The sequence below is a fragment of the Lipophrys pholis genome, assembly GCF_963383615.2.
Source record: "Lipophrys pholis genome assembly, chromosome: 14".
Lineage (NCBI taxonomy): Eukaryota > Metazoa > Chordata > Actinopteri > Blenniiformes > Blenniidae > Lipophrys > Lipophrys pholis.
This window is the reverse complement of record NC_137633.1, coordinates 27,588,518-27,608,196: the sequence shown is the minus strand read 5'-3', so window position 1 is coordinate 27,608,196 and position 19,679 is coordinate 27,588,518. Positions and strand designations below refer to the sequence as shown.

At 43.6% G+C, this 19,679-nt stretch overlaps 1 protein-coding gene across 2 annotated transcripts in view; it reads left to right on the top strand.

The window, feature by feature from the left end:
• eif2ak3 (eukaryotic translation initiation factor 2-alpha kinase 3) overlaps positions 1–19,679 on the top strand; it is a 37,324-nt gene that overhangs the window by 12,504 nt on the left and 5,141 nt on the right. The window contains exons 3-13 of one of the 2 annotated variants that reach the window (XM_080480447.1): positions 10,268–10,462; positions 10,556–10,683; positions 10,986–11,247; positions 11,333–11,498; positions 11,629–11,754; positions 11,913–12,035; positions 12,689–12,918; positions 14,228–14,340; positions 16,222–16,344; positions 17,287–17,436; positions 18,453–19,014. In XM_080480447.1, coding sequence (XP_080336573.1) covers positions 10,268–10,462; positions 10,556–10,683; positions 10,986–11,247; positions 11,333–11,498; positions 11,629–11,754; positions 11,913–12,035; positions 12,689–12,918; positions 14,228–14,340; positions 16,222–16,344; positions 17,287–17,436; positions 18,453–19,014 — 2,178 coding nt within the window. The remainder of the gene's footprint in view (positions 1–10,267; positions 10,463–10,555; positions 10,684–10,985; positions 11,248–11,332; positions 11,499–11,628; positions 11,755–11,912; positions 12,036–12,688; positions 12,919–14,227; positions 14,341–16,221; positions 16,345–17,286; positions 17,437–18,452; positions 19,015–19,679) is intronic. The other variant, XM_080480448.1, reaches the window with a different exon arrangement.

Genomic DNA, 19,679 nt, shown 5'->3' with positions numbered 1-19,679 from the left:
GATGAAGCGAGGCTCTTTTTAGCCCATTTCTTAAAGCTCAGATCAGACTTATTTGGGTACAAGTCAAGGTCATGAGCGCACCATCCCAACATCTTCTTCTCTTCCATCCAGCTACCTTTAGAATTGATCCATAACCAGGTTTTGAGAGCTCATGCGATCATTCATTTCCTGTTTCCATCAGATGTTTAATCGGTCTTTTGTTGTGCCTGTATTGGAATTTCCCCGGAGATTCTCTCCTCGATGTCTTTCCATCTTGCATGATAGTCCAATTTACACCAACAGAACAAAATCCTCAAGAGCAGATATATAATAGTCTATTAAACATGGGAGTGCGAGTCCTCCTTTGTTTTTTGCCAGTTGAAGAGTTAGTAGTTTTATTCTCAGCTTTTTGCCTTGCCATATATAACGTGATATTAATTTGTCCCGTTCATTGAACTGTTTGTCTGTTTTTTCTATTGGAAGTGTCTGAAACAGAAATAAAATCCTTGGCAAAATATTAATTTTTACCAATTCAACTCTAGACTAAGTACAGGTATTAAATCCCACCTACCAATATCTTCCTTTATTTTTTGGTTTGATGGAATAAAGTTTAGGGCATAGCGTTCTGTGAGATCTTTCGGTAATGTTACATCTGATATGTTCCAGATCCCAGGATGATTGAATGTTGGAGCTTATCATCTGGCTGGGTTTATAATTGAAACTCAATATTTGCATCTTTGAGATGTTTAATTCATATCCTGAGACCCGATAAAAGCATCTAGTAGTGACCATAGTTTTGGAATTGAGATCTCTGGCATCGAAAGATTTATTAAAATATCATCCGCGAACAACAAAACTTTATTTTCTTGACCTGCTATTTTAATACCTGTAATATCTTTATCCTGGTTGAGTCGTTGGCTTCGTGCTTCAATAGAAATTGCACATAGTACTGGGCTGACTGGACAGCCTTGTCTTGTCCCTCTTTCCAAACTGAAGGAGTTTGATACCGCCCCATTTAGTTTTATTCTGGCTTTTGGATTTTTATATAACCCTTGAATCATTGTAATGGACATTTGATGGAATCTGAATTTTTGTAATACTTGACCAAGTTCACATGGTCAAAGGCTTTTTCTGGACTCACTAGTACTGCTTGAAGTGTATTTGTTGCTAAGTGATCAATGACATGTAATGTGTGGTGAATGTTGTCTCTTGTCTGCCTTTGCTGTATAAAACCCGTCTGATCAACACTTGTTCTTTGGGGAAGAATTGTCGTCAGTCTTTTTGCTAAAATGTGCATGAAAATCTTATAGTCTTGGTTCAATACACTTATAGGTCTATAACTCCCACAATCAAGTTTATTTTTACCTTCTTTTGGCAGCACTGAGATAATTGCGTCCCCCCAAGAGGGAGGAGTTCTGCCTGTCTTAAGCACTTAGTTCAATACGTCTTTCATTAACAGAATCAATAGTTCTTTCTCCTCCTCGGACCACTCAGATGGGAAGCCATCCGGTCCTGCCGCCTTATTAGGTTTTACATTTGATATTGCATTTCTATTTCTCTTTCTGTGACTTCACTGGTTAGAATTTTATTTTGCTCATCTTTTACTTTTGGTAGCTTCAACTGGTCAAGAAAAGATTCAGTGTCTGTTCTTGGTTGTGTGTATAATATATTATAGAGAGATTCGACTGTTTGCTGTGTGTCTTTTAATCCACAATGAATCGACTCAGTAGTGAAGTCTCTTATTTTATAGATGTTGTTTTTTCAATTTATAAGCCGATAGTTTGGCTGACCTTCCTCCTGCTTCATAATATCTTTGTTTTAGAAAGTTAAGCTTTTTTTTTAAATGTCGTTTGAGTAAATGTCGTCCAGTTCATTTCTTATTCTGTAAAGTTCCAATTTACTTCCTTGACCATCGTTTTTTCAAGTCGGCTTTCTAGTTTTTTAAGTTTGATTTGAGGTCAATCCAGTTTTTCTTTGCTTTGCTTCTTTAAGTTTGAACAATATCCAATAATTTTGCCTCCAAGTAGAACTTTGGATGCATCCCAAAGAATTTGTGATGATACTTCCTTATTGTTATTGTCTTCAATATCATTTTTAATATCTGTCTCTATTTGTTTTCTGTCTCCAGATTGTGTTCTTCTTTACAGAATCAACCTTTAAGATCATGTAACTTGGTGCATGGTCACACAGAGCTATGGTCCCAATATTGCAGTTCGTCACTCTATTGAAGTCTTTCTGAAACATAAACAAAATAGTCAAGCCTGGAGTAAACAGAGTGTGGATGAGAAAAGAAGGTGTATTGTTGGGTTCAGATCTCTTCATATGTCTGAGAATCTCATGTCTCCCATCAAGGCTTTCATGTTTTTGGTAATGTTTGAGTTCCCCGTGTAGTTTTGTTTTGATTTATCTAAATCTGGATGAAGTCTGATGTTAAACCCCCCCCCCCCCCCCCCCCCCCCCCCCCACACACACACACACACACACACACATATTAATAAACCTTGTGCTTCTGGAATCATTAATTCAAAAACAGATTAGTAGAATCTCCATTCAGATCCAGGTGGAGCAGATAGATAGAGGAAAGTAACCTGGACTCTATTTTCTGTCGTATTTAAGCATAATGATGACTGTCGATGGAAACTATTTGGTGTACACTGTCAGGAATTACATATTAATGTTATTGTTGACATTTATGTAAAGAACAACTTCATTAGCTCAAAAGAATAGAATATATAATAGCTACAAGAAACTAAGAACCATACCTAAAGTGAGTGAGAGTTGTATGTAACACAACCGTAAAGTATTAACGCCAGTTAGTCTTGATATGAGGCTTCTGATTCTTATTTAAAATTCTTGAAATTACTTTAGTGCCTTTGATAGTTATTTTATAAAACTTACAGCTGGTTATATACAATAGATAACACTAATAAAGGTGATGATATAGTTTATCCTCATTGTAAGATGGAAATATAAACTGGTACATATCCATCTGCCTTCACAACCATAATTAGATGATTAAAGCCAGTTGTTTTATTTGCACTTGTTTGAATTCTCAGATAAACTGATGTCTCAGACCGACAGTGGCTTTATTTTATTTACACACACACAGAAAATGTGTAGTGTTCAAATATTGTTTACGTGTGTAGTTTACGGCAACAGCAGAGACGGTGAGAGGGTCCAAAAGAAAAGAATAAAACTCCACCGGCCTCACATTCACCTGTTTTCTCTCATTTGGCTGACGGAGCAGAATGAGGGGGAGATGTCTGTCAGCTCCGAACTCAGTGACTCGCTGTGACGTCACTTGTTATGGTGCGTGCGTGCGTGCGTGCGTGCGTGCGTGCGTGCGTGCGTCTTTTTTATTCATGCACTTGTAAGTTTAATTCCAGCCTTGCCCTCTCTGCCCCGAGTAGCCTGGAATGCCTGTCTGCAGTGTGTTCTGTGTGTGTGTGTGTGTTCTCTATGTGTGCTTGTTGGTTTCATTGGTGCTCGCCGGGTCCCTCAGACACCAGTCTGCTTGGTGATCGGAGGCTGGGGGGGTCTGCTGCTCCGCGATTGGCTGGCTTCAACATGCCGGGACGGACGCAGCCAGTCACCTGCTGCATCCAGCAGATAGAGAGAGAGAGAGAGAGAGTGTGTGTTACTGTGTGTGTGTGTGTGTGTGTGTGTGTGTGTTTCCATGAAATGAGGGACAACAGCCACAAACAGCATTGTCTGCAGAAAAAGAAGCGATGACTTCAAAAAGCTTGGAGTCGGTCCTGGGTGCTAAAGAAGACTGTGTGTGTGGTGGGGGTGGGGGGCTAATTAGTAGTGACTCATGTTGGAGAGGCGGTGCTACAGGGGGGATGGGGGGGTGGGGGGGATTAGAGAGGTGAGGTAATGCCCCATCCAGCAATGATGTCATCACCTCTTTCTCACACACACACTGGTCTGGATGTGAATGAATGAATGAAGGATGGAGGGTCTGATTGATGCCTCCCGTGATGAACGACATTTTGCCCTGAATGAGACGAGCTGTGATTCATCAGCATGAAGAAGGAGATGAAAACGGCCCAACGGGCGATTTTCTCTGAGAGGAAGTCGATCTTTTTAGGCGCACTGCCCCAATTTCCCTCCGATGGTCTCCCACCTGCTTTGTTTCGTCTGTCCGAGCCGTCGGCCACCTTCCTGAAAGACTCTTTAACGACTGTGTGGCGACACTGTTTGACAAGATCACTGGAGCGTCACCAACATCTCACAACACGGATCCCAGAGGGCTGATCTGATGACACAATCAGTAACATGAAATAATTACCACCATGAGGGTGAATAATTAATAGGGAACATATTGAAAGAGCAATAAAAAGATGTTGTTCATTTAAAATTCATCCCAATATGAATAAACAAGCCCACCTCCTTTATATGCTATATTTACGTTCAAAAGAAAACCAAGCTTGTTCTCTTGAGCTTAGATTTTTCCTCATTAAAATTCCAACTGGTTGGTCACCCTATTCATCTCCTAATTGTTAAATTTGCTCCTTATCTCAGATTAGTAAGACATTTTTAATTTTCATTTGGACCATTAAAGAAAATCAAAGGCTGAAATCTGAATGAGTCTTATTCGTTAAATATTAATAGTTCCATTAAATTCACAGAAAAAGAAAAACATTAAATCTCTGAATTTTTTATCATATTGTTTTAAGTTTTATAGGCTCTCGTGAATACCATATTACACTCCATAAGTTAAATATGTAAAACTATCGTATTGTTTTTGTCTTTTTAAGGTGGAACGAAACCATCAAAGACCATTCCTCTCTTTAAATAAAATAGAGTGAAATCACTGATTCACATAATCTGACAAGACAAAGAGCTAAAACAAACAGATGGGGACGGGGAGGGGGTGTGATCATATACTATTCATCCTCTTCAAAGGATTTGCTTTGATGTCGGTTTCATACAACTAAAGAAAAGGTTGCCATGTCTTGTAAGAGGAAATCCCCCTTTTGAATAACCCGATTGCAATTTCCAGAGCAACAGATTGTCAGGTCATGTTTACACGTTTACAGTGTGAAAACACAAAGTTTTTGCGTTTTCTTTTTAGAAACGTTTCAGAAAACATTTTGAAAAAGATGTAGCCACTAGTTGGTGCTGTTGGTTACTTTAATAATGAAACCACACACACACATGCAGCAGAGAACAATGGACTCTAAACATTAACAATGAGAGAAATCCGATACTCTCGTGGACAGACCACCAAGTTGGATTGTTATTATGGTAACTGTCAAAATAAAAGTACCAAGTTGGATTGTTATTATGGTAACTGTCAAAATAAAACTACCAAGTTGGATTGTTATTATGGTAACTGTCAAAATAAAAGTACCAAGTTGGATTGTTATTATGGTAACTGTCAAAATAAAAGTACCAAGTTGGATTGTTATTATGGTAACTGTCAAAATAAAAGTACCAAGTTGGATTGTTATTATGGTAACTGTCAAAATAAAAGTACCAAGTTGGATTGTTATTATGGTAACTGTCAAAATAAAAGTACCAAGTTGAATTGTTAATATGGTGACTGTCAAAATAAAACTACCAAGTTCAGGAGAATATGGACTGGGAGTCATGAAACTTTGTTCTGATTGTCAATACTGAGCATGTGCAGAACTACTAGTTACTATGGTCATAGTGACCAGGACCAGCTTTTCCAAATAAATTGCATTTTCATTGAGTTAGTGTTTCCAGCGGCTCCAAGCACCGTAGTCGTGTAAACAAACTCCCCAAACTCTACGAACGTTTTGGTTTTCACTTGAAAACGTTGTCTAAATAGGGCCTTTGATAATCTGTAAGTTTATCAGCCACAAACTCCTGAATTCATAACACCATCAGCTAGATTATACTAAGTTAAATTGAACCATGTGGAAGAAACACTTGCATATCCAATATGAAGTGTTCTTGTAACATGGCTATGGGGATTGGGATTAAAGATAGAAGTTCACGTTTTATGGAATCCACACATACCAGAAAATGAACAGTTAGCAGTTTTCAGCTGTGAGTTACTTAAGTAGTCGTCAAGCCTCGTCATGTTTTAATGGTTTTTCATTGCCAGGGTTTAGCGGCCTCCTGGGTGGCTTCCATTAGGATTATCCACTGCTTCCTGATAGGAACGCGGTCCAGATATGTCAAAGGAAATCATCATCGCTGCCAAAACCTTGATGGACTGTCTGAAAGGCGGCCTGAGCTGAGATCTAATGGTTTTCCTCACCTGTTGAAACTCGGTGACAGCAGAGAAATGTGAATAATTGACCAGACGTCCGTGCTGAGTTGTGAAGCTGATGTCGGAATCGTGTTGAAGATGAGACACGATGGAGGGAAAACACAAGAAACGAAAGCTGCTGCAGCATCTTGAAATGTCTGGAATGCAGAAGCACTGTGTCGTCACCTGACTCAGTTCAGGTTGTTAGAAGACACCGTGAATCTGCTATTCTCCACTTCAGCTCTCAGATCAGTCGAGCTGAAGTTTGAATTTGTGGTGAGATCTGTGAGCTCTTCCTTGTGACTGGAAGCTTTGGCTCCCGCCGGGTTGAAAGTTGAGCCAAGTCAAACGTGTGGATCTCAACCTGCTGTGGCCACTAAAGATACACATCGTTTAGAGGCGACAGACCGACCTCAAAATGCTGGAAACTACAGCAGCACTTGGTAGGGCGCAGGCTTTCGCCAATGCCACACTTGTCTGCGAAACCGAGTTAGCATGGTAGCCGTTAGCTCATAGCGACGCTAACACGGTAGATCAGGTAGCTTCATCACAGGGTGAAAGGTGACTTGTCGCTATGGAAACGGCTCAGCTACCAGGGCTTTCTGTTTTATGTTAGTGCGTTTATTACCAGAAAATTTCTAATTAAATTTAGTGTGACGAGATGAAAGGAGATGAAAGGGACATTTATTCAGTTTTTTGGGAAGTATTCGGAAACGGCGGTTAATGTCCCAAAATCTAATCGATTAGTCCTTGAATGATGACAAATCATCTCTGAAGATTTAATAGAACTCGGGTGAGTAGTTTTTACGAAAAGTTGGTAAAATACATACGTACAAACCAATAAATAAATGAACACACACAGACGAACACATAACCTTCTCACCCAACTTTTGTTAGCAAGGGTAATGAAGAGGCCGTTATAAAACCGGGTTGGTTCCAGCCATGGGTCCAGAACACTCAGTCTGATGCTTTGCCTCTCTGTGGTGTCCGAACTACTGAGACACTTTCTAGAATTTATAACGGATCCTGGAAAATTGCCCATTTCTCCTGACTTAAACGTTGTTGAGAGAGGATGTGCAGCCTAACAAGAAGACTTTACTGTAAAGTTTTGACAAGTCCGACCTGACACGAGGTCTTCAGCCTTTCTTAGAGTAAATCACAAGGCCTGCAAGGATAAACCATGGGAACCACTGATGCAGGGATTCTGTTCACGAAACAGACGTTCCTGAAAGCTCCTTCCTCAAACCGGCTCCCAGCCTGGACCAAAAAGAAAACATCTACAAGCCCGGTATAAGAACCATGTTTTTAGAGGACAGAGACTTTTTATTATGTGGTTCAATGAAAAGTTCTTGTGAAGGGAAATATTTCCTTCTGTGTGGACGCGTCATGGTGTCGATTCCGGTCATTAGAACTTCAGCTGCAGACTAGTTTTGGCTCCTTCCTCATCTTCGTTTTCTTACATTCACTTCTTTCTACCATGCGACACAATCCAGAGGTGTCAAATGTTGCTGCATGATTTAATATGATGGTGGTGTTTTAGTGTAAAAAACCATGATTGGAGGTCAATTAAAAACATTTAAGTCAAAAAGGTTAATATCTATTGCTTTTGGATTGGTTCTTTCTTCTGCCCCTAATTTAAACCAATATTAGTTGATCACACACAGTTTTTGAGGAAATCACCAAACAGAGCCGATTCTGTCATTTTGAAGCAAGGACACACAGTGTATGGGCACTTTATTAGAGCGCAGTCCGTCTTTGATATATAATTTGTGTACATTGATAATATTGTTCTAATGAGAGTTTTGCAAGGTTCTAATGTGAAACTCTTGAGGGGACAAAAGAATCTTTCATTTGATCTGTGTTGGGCTGAACCAGTCTATCGGTACATTCTTAAAACGCTGACATCCAGGTGAAATCTTCTCATGTTTTTATTTTTTGCGCTTTACACTGATTCTGTGAAGCGGATTGTTTTGACCCTCATACAGACAACTCGACATAACTAGTCAGAGGCGACAGACTCGTGTCCAGACGACTGGCGGCTGTTAGCTTGGTGTCGGATCAGAGGTGTAGATTAGGATTAAGGCATCAGGAGCAGGATGACTCACCCTCGGCTCAAAGACACCCCTCCCCCCTCCAGCCATTCCAGCATGGTGTGATGTGATGGTCCGACGACCCCCCCCCCCAGATGAAATCACTGCCCCTGGCTCGACTCCACAGTAAATCACTCTGCCACACTCCGGGCACTTTCTAATCCACCACCAAACCATTTCACACCGACTCCTCGCAGACGTTGACAGGCGTCTCGAACCAAGATGAATCACAGGCCGGACCACAGATCTGCCACCTGGAGGACCTCAAGAACTTTTGCTCTCATTTCGCCACGAAGTAGATCTTTTGTTCTCAACTTAATAAATCTTAATAAATCTGCCCGGAGCCACCAGACATCTTTCACTTTCAGATGCATTAAACACAACTGGGAAACCCGGGGAAAGGTTTTGGTTTATGTTGCATTATTCAGATTTACAAACTGCATTCAAAAACTGCTGATTTTTTTTAACGCTATTTATTAATGTACTAGTTTCAACCACATTTATTCGTTTTATCCATTTGAACAGCAACATTGAGTTGTAGTTCTATTTTGTCGTTAGGATGGGATGTTGACAATCTTCTGATTTGTGACAACAAAGTGAAATAAAAGCAATGCTGACAAATTCACATTCATTACTACATAATTTTATAAAAGCAGGATCTGTACGTTTGTTTTAATTCTGAATTTTAATGATTTGAGAGCCGGCCTATTTTATCTTCAAAATCAGGAAAACACGGCAACTCGATGTGAACTCATTGAATTAAATCAAACAAAACCTTTCCTTTGGATTTTATCCAAGTTACCTTCAGGAGGCATGTGGCACACTCGCAGAGATTAGACCTCAAACTGTCCCAAAAAAAGTTCCTTTGCAAGATTCTATAGTCCACATCAAAATGAGAAATAACTTGCAGGTTGCAGAAACCTGAATTGTCCTGTAACAGCTTCTGATCAGCATCAGCTCCTCAAGGACTCTTTAACTGGACCGAATGCTGCGCTGACGTCCAGAGAGTTTAGTGAAAGGTGGAAAAGTTGTGTGTGTGAATTGCACGGAGGAAACAATCATCCCCTCGATGGGCTAAAGCTGTGAAGGATAAATCAGGATTAGGGTCAAGTTTTCATGATGATCTCATCTCTGCTATAGTGAGCACATGACAACACACACGGTCACTTTTACAAAGAACCAGGTTAATTACGTAGGCTTCTTTGCTCTGTGTGTGTGTGTGTGTGTGTGTGTGTGTGTGTGTGTGTGTGTGTGTGTGTGTGTGTGTGTGTGTGTGTGTGTGTGTGTGTGTGTGTGTGTGTGTGTGTGTGTGTGTGTGTGTGTGTGTGTGTGTGTGTGTGTGTGTGTGTGTGTGTGTGTGTGTGTGTGTGTGTGTGTGTGTGTGTGTGTGTGTGTGTGTGTGTGTGTGTTTCAGGAGTCTGAAAGGACTTGAGGACTTGTCGATACTTGGTCTTCCTCACATTGAAGCCGTTCATTCAGCATTAGCACAGTTTCCTCCAGCCTTGTCTTCTTCTGCCGCAGTACTTTTATTCTTTTGCTCTCCATATTTTAATTTATGAGCAGCACATAAAGATTTAATCACAGGCGTCTCAAACATTGAAAGTAGTTGTACACAGAGTTTATGAGTGTTTGTATTGCTCAGCGATATTTCATGTGACTGCAGCCGTCTGGAAAGAATCATATTATTTAGCAGCTTGTTGCAGTGGTGAAGTGGTTAGGACTCTCACAGCGAGGGAACCCTGGTTCAATTCCAAGCTTAATTTAAAAACTGTAAGAAGCAGATTCAAAAGTGCAGTTTTGGGTGAGTCGTTCTGGGTAGTCCTGCAGGTTAAGCATTCTGGTTGGTTGGTCCTTCTGCTTCCGCTGGTTGGTCACACATTGAAATCTTCATTTGTATCAGTGGAAGACTCGGTCACAGTTTTTTCAATCATTGATTAAATCCCAAAGTGACGCTCCCTGTGATGTTTTTCAGGTGTTTGGCAATAAGATGGTGATCCCCTCTTTGGACGGTGCCTTGTTCCAGTGGAACCGGGACAGAGAGAGTATGGAGGCGGTGCCTTTCAGCGTGGAGTCCCTGCTGGAGTCGTCCTACCGTATCGGAGACGACACCGTCCTGGTCGGGGGCAAATCGCTCACGACCTACGGCCTGGGGGTCTACAGTGGGAAGGTCTGCGCTCATTTCAAGACCAGCATGATTCTGAATTCATACATTTAAACTCTCCTGCAGTGGACTGACCCTCCTGGTAATTTTCCTCCGCAGCTTCATTACATCTGCTCTGCGGGGGGCTGCAGCCGCTGGGGGGAGGACGAGGAGACCGAAGACGTGCTCCTGCTGCAGAGGACTCAGAAGACCGTGAGAGCCATCCGGCCTCGGTCAGGGATGGAAATGTGAGTCACACTGTTTTCTTACAAAGTAGCAATAGTCACTCTTCTCAAAGTCACAGAATGATGTTAAACACTAGAATAGAAAACGATGCACCTCTCTGCTGATTTCCACGTCATAAACTCCGTCTCTGTGACGCTGCAGTCGTACTAGCGTTTGTTTCTCCTGCACCAAACATACCCAGTGTTTAGAAACCCAGAGAGCCAATATCTGAGCAGTGCCACAGGTCCTGGTCCATCCACCAGTCGCTTTAATGAGTTCTCAGACTTTGAAGAATCGAATTCAGTTGCTTTTCTTCCGACACAAGGTGGAACTTCAGCGTTGGAAACTTTGAGCTGAAACTCGTCCCGGAGATCCAGTCCGGGATGAATTTCCTGGAGGGAGAAACCTTTAGTGGCGGCACGTTGAAGGAGAGTCAGCATGTCATCACCGAAGAACCGAAAGGCCAGACGGAGAGTCAGCAGAACCAGAACCAGCATCTGGACCTGGTGATCAAAGTCTCTGTTCCTGACTGGAAGGTGATGGCGTTCAGCAAGGAGCCCAGCGGCCAGCTGGTCTGGGAGCGACAGGTGAGGCCGTACGAGCTGCTGCTGAAGGTCCAAACCCTCCAGGAGCTCCTGTGGACTCACCGCTCACTATGTCTCTGTGTCGCAGTTCTGCACTCCCATCGCCTCGGCCTGGCTGGTGGGCGGAGGGAAGGTCACGCCCATCAGCCTGTTCGACGACACCGGCTACAGCAGCCAGTCTGAAAGAGATGACGAGGTGGAGGAAGATGGTCCAGATAGGGCGAGCAGAGCCGCCGAGTCCAGTGTCTACCTGGGTAACTTCAACACACACGTACTGTATATATAAACTCACTGCGAGTATCTTCAGGTGCAGTGTTTGTCATCTGTTTGCTTCCGAGGTTCCTGTAAACATGGACTGATGGTGAACTTGTTTTGGTTTGTCAGGCATGTTCCAGGGGCAGCTCTACCTCCAGTCCTCAGTGAGAATGACGGAGAAGTTTCCCTCCAAAGCCATTGGATCCCAAAAAGACATTATCCCACTCCCCACTGTCAAGTGGAAGCCTTTAATACGTGAGTCTGCACGAGCTATTTCGTTAGATCGCCAAGCAGCAGTTTGTGCCCGCATGGCAAGCAGAGTGACGATCGTCTCTGTCAGTGTGGAGATAAACTGTTCCTGTGTGTCTCCACCCAATCATCACTTTTCTAAATCAAAGACCCGCCTCATACAGATTCTCCATCTCGGACTCCGGCTCTGGTCGGCTCGGATGAATTCGACAAGTGTCTGAATAATGACAAGTTCTCACATGAAGAATACAGTAATGGAGCTTTGTCCATCCTCCAGTATCCATACGGTGAGAACTGCTAACGTGATGCACATCCAGGCCATCCCACAATGAATAGAATGAACTTTTTAAAACAATCTTCAAACCTTCAATGTCTTATAGCCCAGGAACATCATTTTAGTGGTAGAGATCAGAATCGAAATGGTCTGTTTTGGTTAAATGTGACAGTAAAGAGCCTCAAAGTATAGTTTCTTCTTTCAAATCACATTTGAAGTCCTAACTAAAATTGGGCAAATTTGAGGTTTTAAAGTAGAAGAAGCCCTGAAAATTCCAAGCAAAACCTGTTTAAGAAGCACAGCAGTACAAGAAAAACGAGCAGCCAGAATAAAATCTTTCTTACAACTACGACGTCATAAAAAGTCTAGTTTAAGATGAGTGATTACAGTGTTTTATTAAGTGGAAATAAAAAGCTGAAGCGGCAGTGAATTTAGAATTTTTACAACTCTTTGATTGAAAGCTCTTTTTAATTAATGATATTGATGTTGGTATCACTACACTCATAATAAGTTGTTGGTTAACAACATTAAATATGCAGCCAAAATGTCCTCGTTGTTGAACCTGAACCGGTTCTTTTGGGGAAAAGCAAAGCTTCATGTCCAGTTTTTCTGTCGCTGTATTTGTACTCTGCTCACTCTCACTTCCCTGGTGTCTTCCTCCCACAGACAACGGTTACTTCTTCCCCTACAGTAAGCGTTACCGGGAGAAGCGGCACAGCGCCGTCAGCCTGATCACCGGGAACGCGGCGGGCGCCGACAGCCGCAGGAGAAAGGACCCCGTGTTGCTGCTGCCCTGGTGGAAGGAGATCCTGGGCACCATCATCTTCTGCATCGCCGCCACCACCTACATCGTCCGCAAGTTCTTCCACCCTCCTGCTCCCGTGGCCTACGTCAGGGTACGACCGCTTACCGTACAACAACAGAAGTGAAAAGCAGAACTGAGAGCTGAGTTTGTTTTCTGGGGAAAAATAAATCCAGTACGAAAAAACATCATCAGTATCTCATAGAAAAGGTCAATGTTCCCATCAAAACACAAATTATCTCAATCTGATATAGACGATGTTAATGTGATGGAAGTACTTACAGTTAATGTGACTAAATCAATGAATTAAGTTTATCTGAATTATTACAAAAAAGTTGAGCTGAAGTTACATCTGTTAGTGAAGGAAGATGCTCTATAATCTGGATGTTAGGGGAAGATGCTATATGATCTGGATGTTAGGTGGAAGATGCTCTATAATCTGGATGTTCAAGGGGAGATGCTCTATAATCTGGATGTTCAAGGGGGGATGCTCTATAATCTGGATGTTAGGTGGAAGATGCTCTATAATCTGGATGTTAGGGGAAGATGCTCTAGGATATGGATGTTAGGTGGAAGAGGCTATATAATCTGGATGTTAGGCGGAATATGCTCTATAATCTGGATGTTAGGGGAAGATGCCCTATGATCTGGATGTTAGGTGGAAGAGGCTATATAATCTGGATGTTCAAGGGGGAGATGCTCTATAATCTGGATGTTCAAGGGGGGATGCTCTATAATCTGGATGTTAGGTGGAAGATGCTCTATAATCTGGATGTTAGGGGAAGATGCCCTATGATCTGGATGTTAGGTGGAAGAGGCTATATAATCTGGATGTTCAAGGGGGAGATGCTCTATAATCTGGATGTTAGGGGAAGATGCCCTATGATCTGGATGTTAGGTGGAAGAGGCTATATAATCTGGATGTTCAAGGGGGAGATGCTCTATAATTTGGATGTTAGGCGGAAGATGCTCTATAATCTGGATGTTAGGCGGAAGATGCCCTATAATCTGGATGTTCAAGGAGGAAGATGCTCTGTAATCTGGATGTTAGGAGGAATATGCCCTATAATCTGGATGTTGGGGAAGATGCTCTATAATCTGGATGTTAAAGAAGGAATATGCTCTATAATCTGATGTTAGAGGAGGAAGATGATCCATAATCCACAATTGTATTTAAATTTTAAACATGACGTTTGGACTTTATATGTTTTTTTTAATTCTTGTAAAGTTAAATCATGAAGATTGTTTTTGTTGAGGAAAAGAAAAGTTATTAAATAGACATTTTCCGAACCAAGGGAATTGGTGGCGTTACAAGTGCAGATTGTATACGAAGGCTTGTTTGATATTTCAACCAGGAGACTGTCCCTTAAAAAAGTCTTTGTGTTCTCAATTTGTTTCTCCAGCAAAGGAAAGAGTCGGAGACGCAGTGCCAGACCGACAGCAAGTTTGACCTGGAGGTCGAGGAATCCAAAGAGCCGCTGGCAGCGGAAACACGTCCCAGTGACTACGTGTCCCGGTAAGTCACCATGTCTGCACTCCCCACTGCGCTTTCCAATGCGTGTCCTGCTCCGTTAAAGCGTGGCAGAGAGGTTCTATAGGAGTGGATAAGTGACCTCGGTCTCTGCAGACTTCACCCTGAACAGCAGCGTCTGCCACAAGGTCGCCCTGTCACACCATATCACTGTCAGGACATGTCACATGTGCAATTCTGTTTGTCCTAAATCTGATCAGCACCTGTAATTTATTGTGCTGCCGCTGACCTGAGGTCTGATAGATGAAGTTTGCGTGTTTTCAGGCGTGAGCTGAATAATTCCTCTTTCCACACCCAAAACATCAGCGAGAATCTGATTAAACTGCAATTTTTTTCTGCTCCTGCTGCCACAATCGGCACGTCTTCTTCATTTTGATCCGCCCGAAAATGACAAACGTGCCACCCGTCACTTCGCTGCAGCTGCCAGCAATGCAAATGAGCCGACGAGTTTCTCCTCAAATTAAAGAGGAAGCTGCAGCAGCAGCTGAAGGAGCCGTGAGTCAGGATGATTAGGAGGAAGATAGAGATCTGCAACCGAAGGCCTGACTCACATGTGCCCACACACTTCCTAATAAGACTCTGTTCAGTTCCCCCAGGAGGCTGAGCAGAGACCACAGCCGGCAGGAGAGAGTAAACAGTTCAGCTGCGTCTCTTTTCCTCTTATGATATGAACTGTCTTGTATGTGCTGCAGTGTCACTCTGCAAACAGACAGCCAGCAATAAATCAGAAGTACACCTCCTATTCTAATGTAAAGAGCTAGATTAATCTGTATAAGTTAAGCTTTTATGGATCATAATGCAGTTTAACATTCCTACATTAACATGCATTAGGTTTACATTATTTTAAAAGTAATTTATGTTGTGTTCAAATGTGGTTTATTCAGTTTTCATCACCATACTAGCATGTTATCTTGATTGCAGGGAAGAAGATGCTCTAAAATCTGGATGTTAGAGGAGGAAGGAGCTCTATAATCTGGCTGTTAGAGGAGGAAGGAGCTCTATAATCTGGCTGTTAGAGGAGGAAGATGCTCTATCATCTGGATGTTAGAGGAGGAAGGAGCTCTATAATCTGGATGTTAGAGGAGGAAGGTGCTGTATAATCTGGATGTTAGAGGAGGAAGATGCTGTATAATCTGGATGTTAGAGGAGGAAGGAGCTCTATAATCTGGATGTCAGAGGAGGAAGGTGCTCTATAATCTGGATGTTAGAGGAGGAAGGAGCTCTATAATCTGGCTGTTAGAGGAGGAAGGAGCTCTATAATCTGGCTGTTAGAGGAGGAAGATGCTCTATCATCTGGATGTTAGAGGAGGAAGGAGCTCTATAATCTGGATGTTAGAGGAGGAAGGTGCTGTATAATCTGGATGTTAGAGGAGGAAGATGCTGTATAATCTGGATGTTAGAGGAGGAAGGAGCTCTATAATCTGGATGTCAGAGGAGGAAGGTGCTCTATAATCTAGATGTTGGCACTTGACAGATATTGAACAGCCAATATAAATGACCAGCATGCAGACTTTGTGTTGCTGTAAAACCTAAAAACTGTAGTTTTTTTCCACCCTTGAAGACAGAACTCATTATATTGCTTTTCATACTCTTAAAAAGCTTGTTCAGCATCAGATTTATGAGAAAATCTGCACAGTAACAGCAGGAGATTGTTAATGCTCACAACATCAGTGAAAGCAGTTTTATGCTCCATTCCTCAGGATTTGTCTCTGAATATAACCATTTAGTGCTGAACCGCCCTGAACGCCGCAGATTCTACACTCCCGCTCTTTGAAACTGTCGGGAATCTGTCTGATAACGGAGCGGCTGACACGTTTACCCTGCCCTACCTGAGCGGAGAGTGATAAAAGAAGCGTCTCTCCCCAGGTACCTGACAGACTTCGAGCCGGTGCAGTGCCTTGGCCGCGGGGGGTTCGGCGTGGTCTTTGAAGCCCGTAACAAAGTGGACGACTGCAACTACGCCATCAAAAGAATTCGCCTGCCCAACAGGTAGCATCTCTCCACATCCACACCAGACTTCCTTCACCAGGGGCTGTTGGTTCTTCCTTCATTTGTTTTAAAGCTGCTGAGCTCAGTCTGAAGCTACAGGGGCAGGAAGCTGCAGGGGCAGGAAGCTGCAGGGGCAGGAAGCTGCAGGGGCAGGAAGCTACAAGAACAGGAAGCTGCAGGGGCAGGAAGCTACAAGAACAGGAAGCTGCAGGGGCAGGAAGCTGCAAGAACAGGAAGCTGCAGGGACAGGAAGCTGCAGGGACAGGAAGCTACACAAAACGCTGCAACAGAACACTGTCACAGCAGAAAGCTCCACAGGCAGAGCTGACGTCTCTGAACAAACATTAGCTGTGTTGTTATTATCACTGACAAGCATTAGAATTCTGTGCTCAGCTCCGGTAGATGTGTGTGTCTTCACTGCAGCTCTGTGTGTGTCTTCACTGCAGCTCTGTGTGTGTCTTCACTGCAGCTCTGTGTGTGTCTTCACTGCAGCTCTGTGTGTGTCTTCACTGCAGCTCTGTGTGTGTCTTCACTGCAGCTCTGTGTGTGTCTTCACTGCAGCTCTGTGTGTGTCTTCACTGCAGCTCTGTGTGTGTCTTCACTGCAGCTCTGTGTGTGTCTTCACTGCAGCTCTGTGTGTGTCTTCACTGCAGCTCTGTGTGTGTCTTCACTGCAGCTCTGTGTGTGTCTGGCCGCTGCATCACACATTTCCACCGAACAAACTACTTTGTTCAATAATTTGTTGTCTTTGATGATTGTTGTTTCCACACTACTTGTTCAGGCAGTGCAGTAAATAGTCAAACATGAACCTTAATTTATACAATTTCTATTTAAATGATCTTTTTTTTAAAGTATTTGACACAAATCCAGGGAAAAGTGAGTGTTTTTTTTCCCTCATTGTGAAGCTGAACGCAAGCCTGAGTATCATCTCCTGTCATTTAGGGAGCTGGCCAGGGAGAAGGTGATGCGAGAGGTGAAAGCCCTCGCAAAGCTGGAGCATCCGGGGATAATCCGCTACTTCAACGCCTGGCAGGAGAGCCCCCCCGAGGGCTGGCAGGAGGAGATGGACCAGAGGTGGCTGAAAGACACCAGGTGAGTCCCGCACTTCGCTCTGTAAAGCTGCCATCAAACCATCTGCTTCTCAGCACCTGTCCACACACGAAGAGGAACTGAACCCCACCCGCACCCCCACCCCCACCCCCACCCCCCGTGAGAAAACAGGAACGTCCCCCAGTTCTACGTCGCAAGGCTCATCTCACAAACACGTTAAAATGTCCAGATGAAAAATACTGTGTATAACACAGAGCTGTTATATAGTCCGTTTAATGTCTGCTGTCTGCTCCCTGTGCTTTCAACGGCCTTGGTGGATGAGTGTTGAATACAGATCACATTCTGTCCGTCTGTCCGTCTGTCCGTCTGTCCGTCTGTGACATTACATCTGTTTTAACACCCCGGGAACCACATACTTAGATTCTGCTATTTGGGTGTGCAGAAGAGTCTTCTGCTCTTCCAGTTTGTTTTTGGGGACGTGGAACATTTTTCCTTCCCAGACGGAAGCAGGAATGATACAGACCTGGGCCCGTGTTAAAGTGTGTTTCAGTTGTCTTCAGAACCCATTAAGGCCGATTCATTCTACGTAAGAACCGGTGACCTGCCGAACAAAATGACATCATTTTCTTTGGAACTTTGTCTCGGCTGTGCCGACCGTCTGAGGCCAAGTGTGTCGGTGCTGCACTGCCAGGTGCTGCACATGCACGTTCCAGCTGCAACCTTGGAAAATATTTTTATTTGAGGTTCTGAGTTCTCAGATAAGGGAGGTAGTATTAGTTTGGTTCAGTGTCAAAACTCAAATCCTGAAGGCAACCTGTCAGTTTACCACTGTATCACTGAGATTAGAGACCAGCAACTAGTGTTTTTATTGTGGTGCTGATCAGGTCTGTGGCGGCTCGGTTTGCTCAGTAAATATGAATTAAATGAAACACTGAATGTTTTCATGTTTTTCCTGTTTTCAGACCCGAAATATTTTCTTTCAGTCGTTTCTGAAGCGTTTTCTATATTTCCACAGCTCAGTCATTCTGCGTCTGCTTCCTCTTCCTTTCCTCTTCCAGTGCCACCGACTGGCCAATGAGCTTCCTGGACCACATGGAGGCGCTGTCGGTGAAGGTGCCGGTGTCCTGCTCAGTGTCTCCGAGCGGCCGGCCCGGAGGAGAGGCTCTGGAGGCGTCTGTGGACGGGCCGAGTCTGCTGAGCGGCGCCGGCAGTGTGGACGAGGCGGAGCTGTCCTTCCAGCCGCTGCTGGGCCACGACAGCCTGACGTCGGAGCGCGACAGCCAGGCCGACCCCGACGCCTCCGACACCCCCCACTCCTTCGAGCTGTGCCCCCCCCGCGGCCCCAGCGACTGCACGTCCTCCTCCTTCGACATTGTGTTCGAGGACTCAGGCTGCGACCGCGACGCCGAGGCCGACTCCGGCTCCGGCTCCGGCGCCACCGGTCCCGGCACCAGCATAGAGAAGAACACCTCGTCTTCCTCACACACCCGGCGACAGGAGTCTGTCCCACCCTCCTCCTCTTTCTCCTCCTCCTCCTCCTCCTCCCCGCCTCGACCCACCTCGCTCACCCTGCCGCTCCGCACCATGCCGCCGGCGCAGAGAGTTCAGCCTTCGCCCAAGGTCCGTTCAACTTCCACCACGACGGTCAAACCTTCTGCACTTTCTCTCCTCAGTCATATGTCAAAGCTCTTCATAAGAACTTCTCAGATCGGTTTAAATGTTTTAAAAAAACAAATAATGTAGTTTTACAGTAAATTCAAATTTATAAAATAAGATTAAAACATATTTCAGCGTTTAAACCAGGTGCAGTGGTTTTCCCTCAACAATAATGAAGTGACTGACTGCAGCATTCCGTCTGGTTTAAATATTAACTTCTGGTTTCCAGAAGCTTCAGTCCTGCTTCATGTTTTGTTTCCTGTTTAAATCTGCTCCTTATTCTTTTCTCTCTATAGTAAAGACAGAAAAGGGACGTTTTACAATCAAATTGATTGATTCTGTCGATGAACCCTAACCTTTAGAAAACATGTAAAATCACATTTTACATGTGACTGGCTTCAGGTTTGTAGATTTCCTGCCGTCACTTTCAGAACTTTTTAAAAAAATATTTGTTTCATAAAAACGCAAAGCTCCATATTTACGTTTGGTCGTGACTCAGCAGACAGAAAGCAGAAGATTCAAACATGATACAAGATCAGAAATTACAAGTGATAATTAATAAAAGTGATCATATTTTTGTGTGATGCAGTACTTGCTGAAGCTGCAGTCCTCTGATAAACACAGCAGCT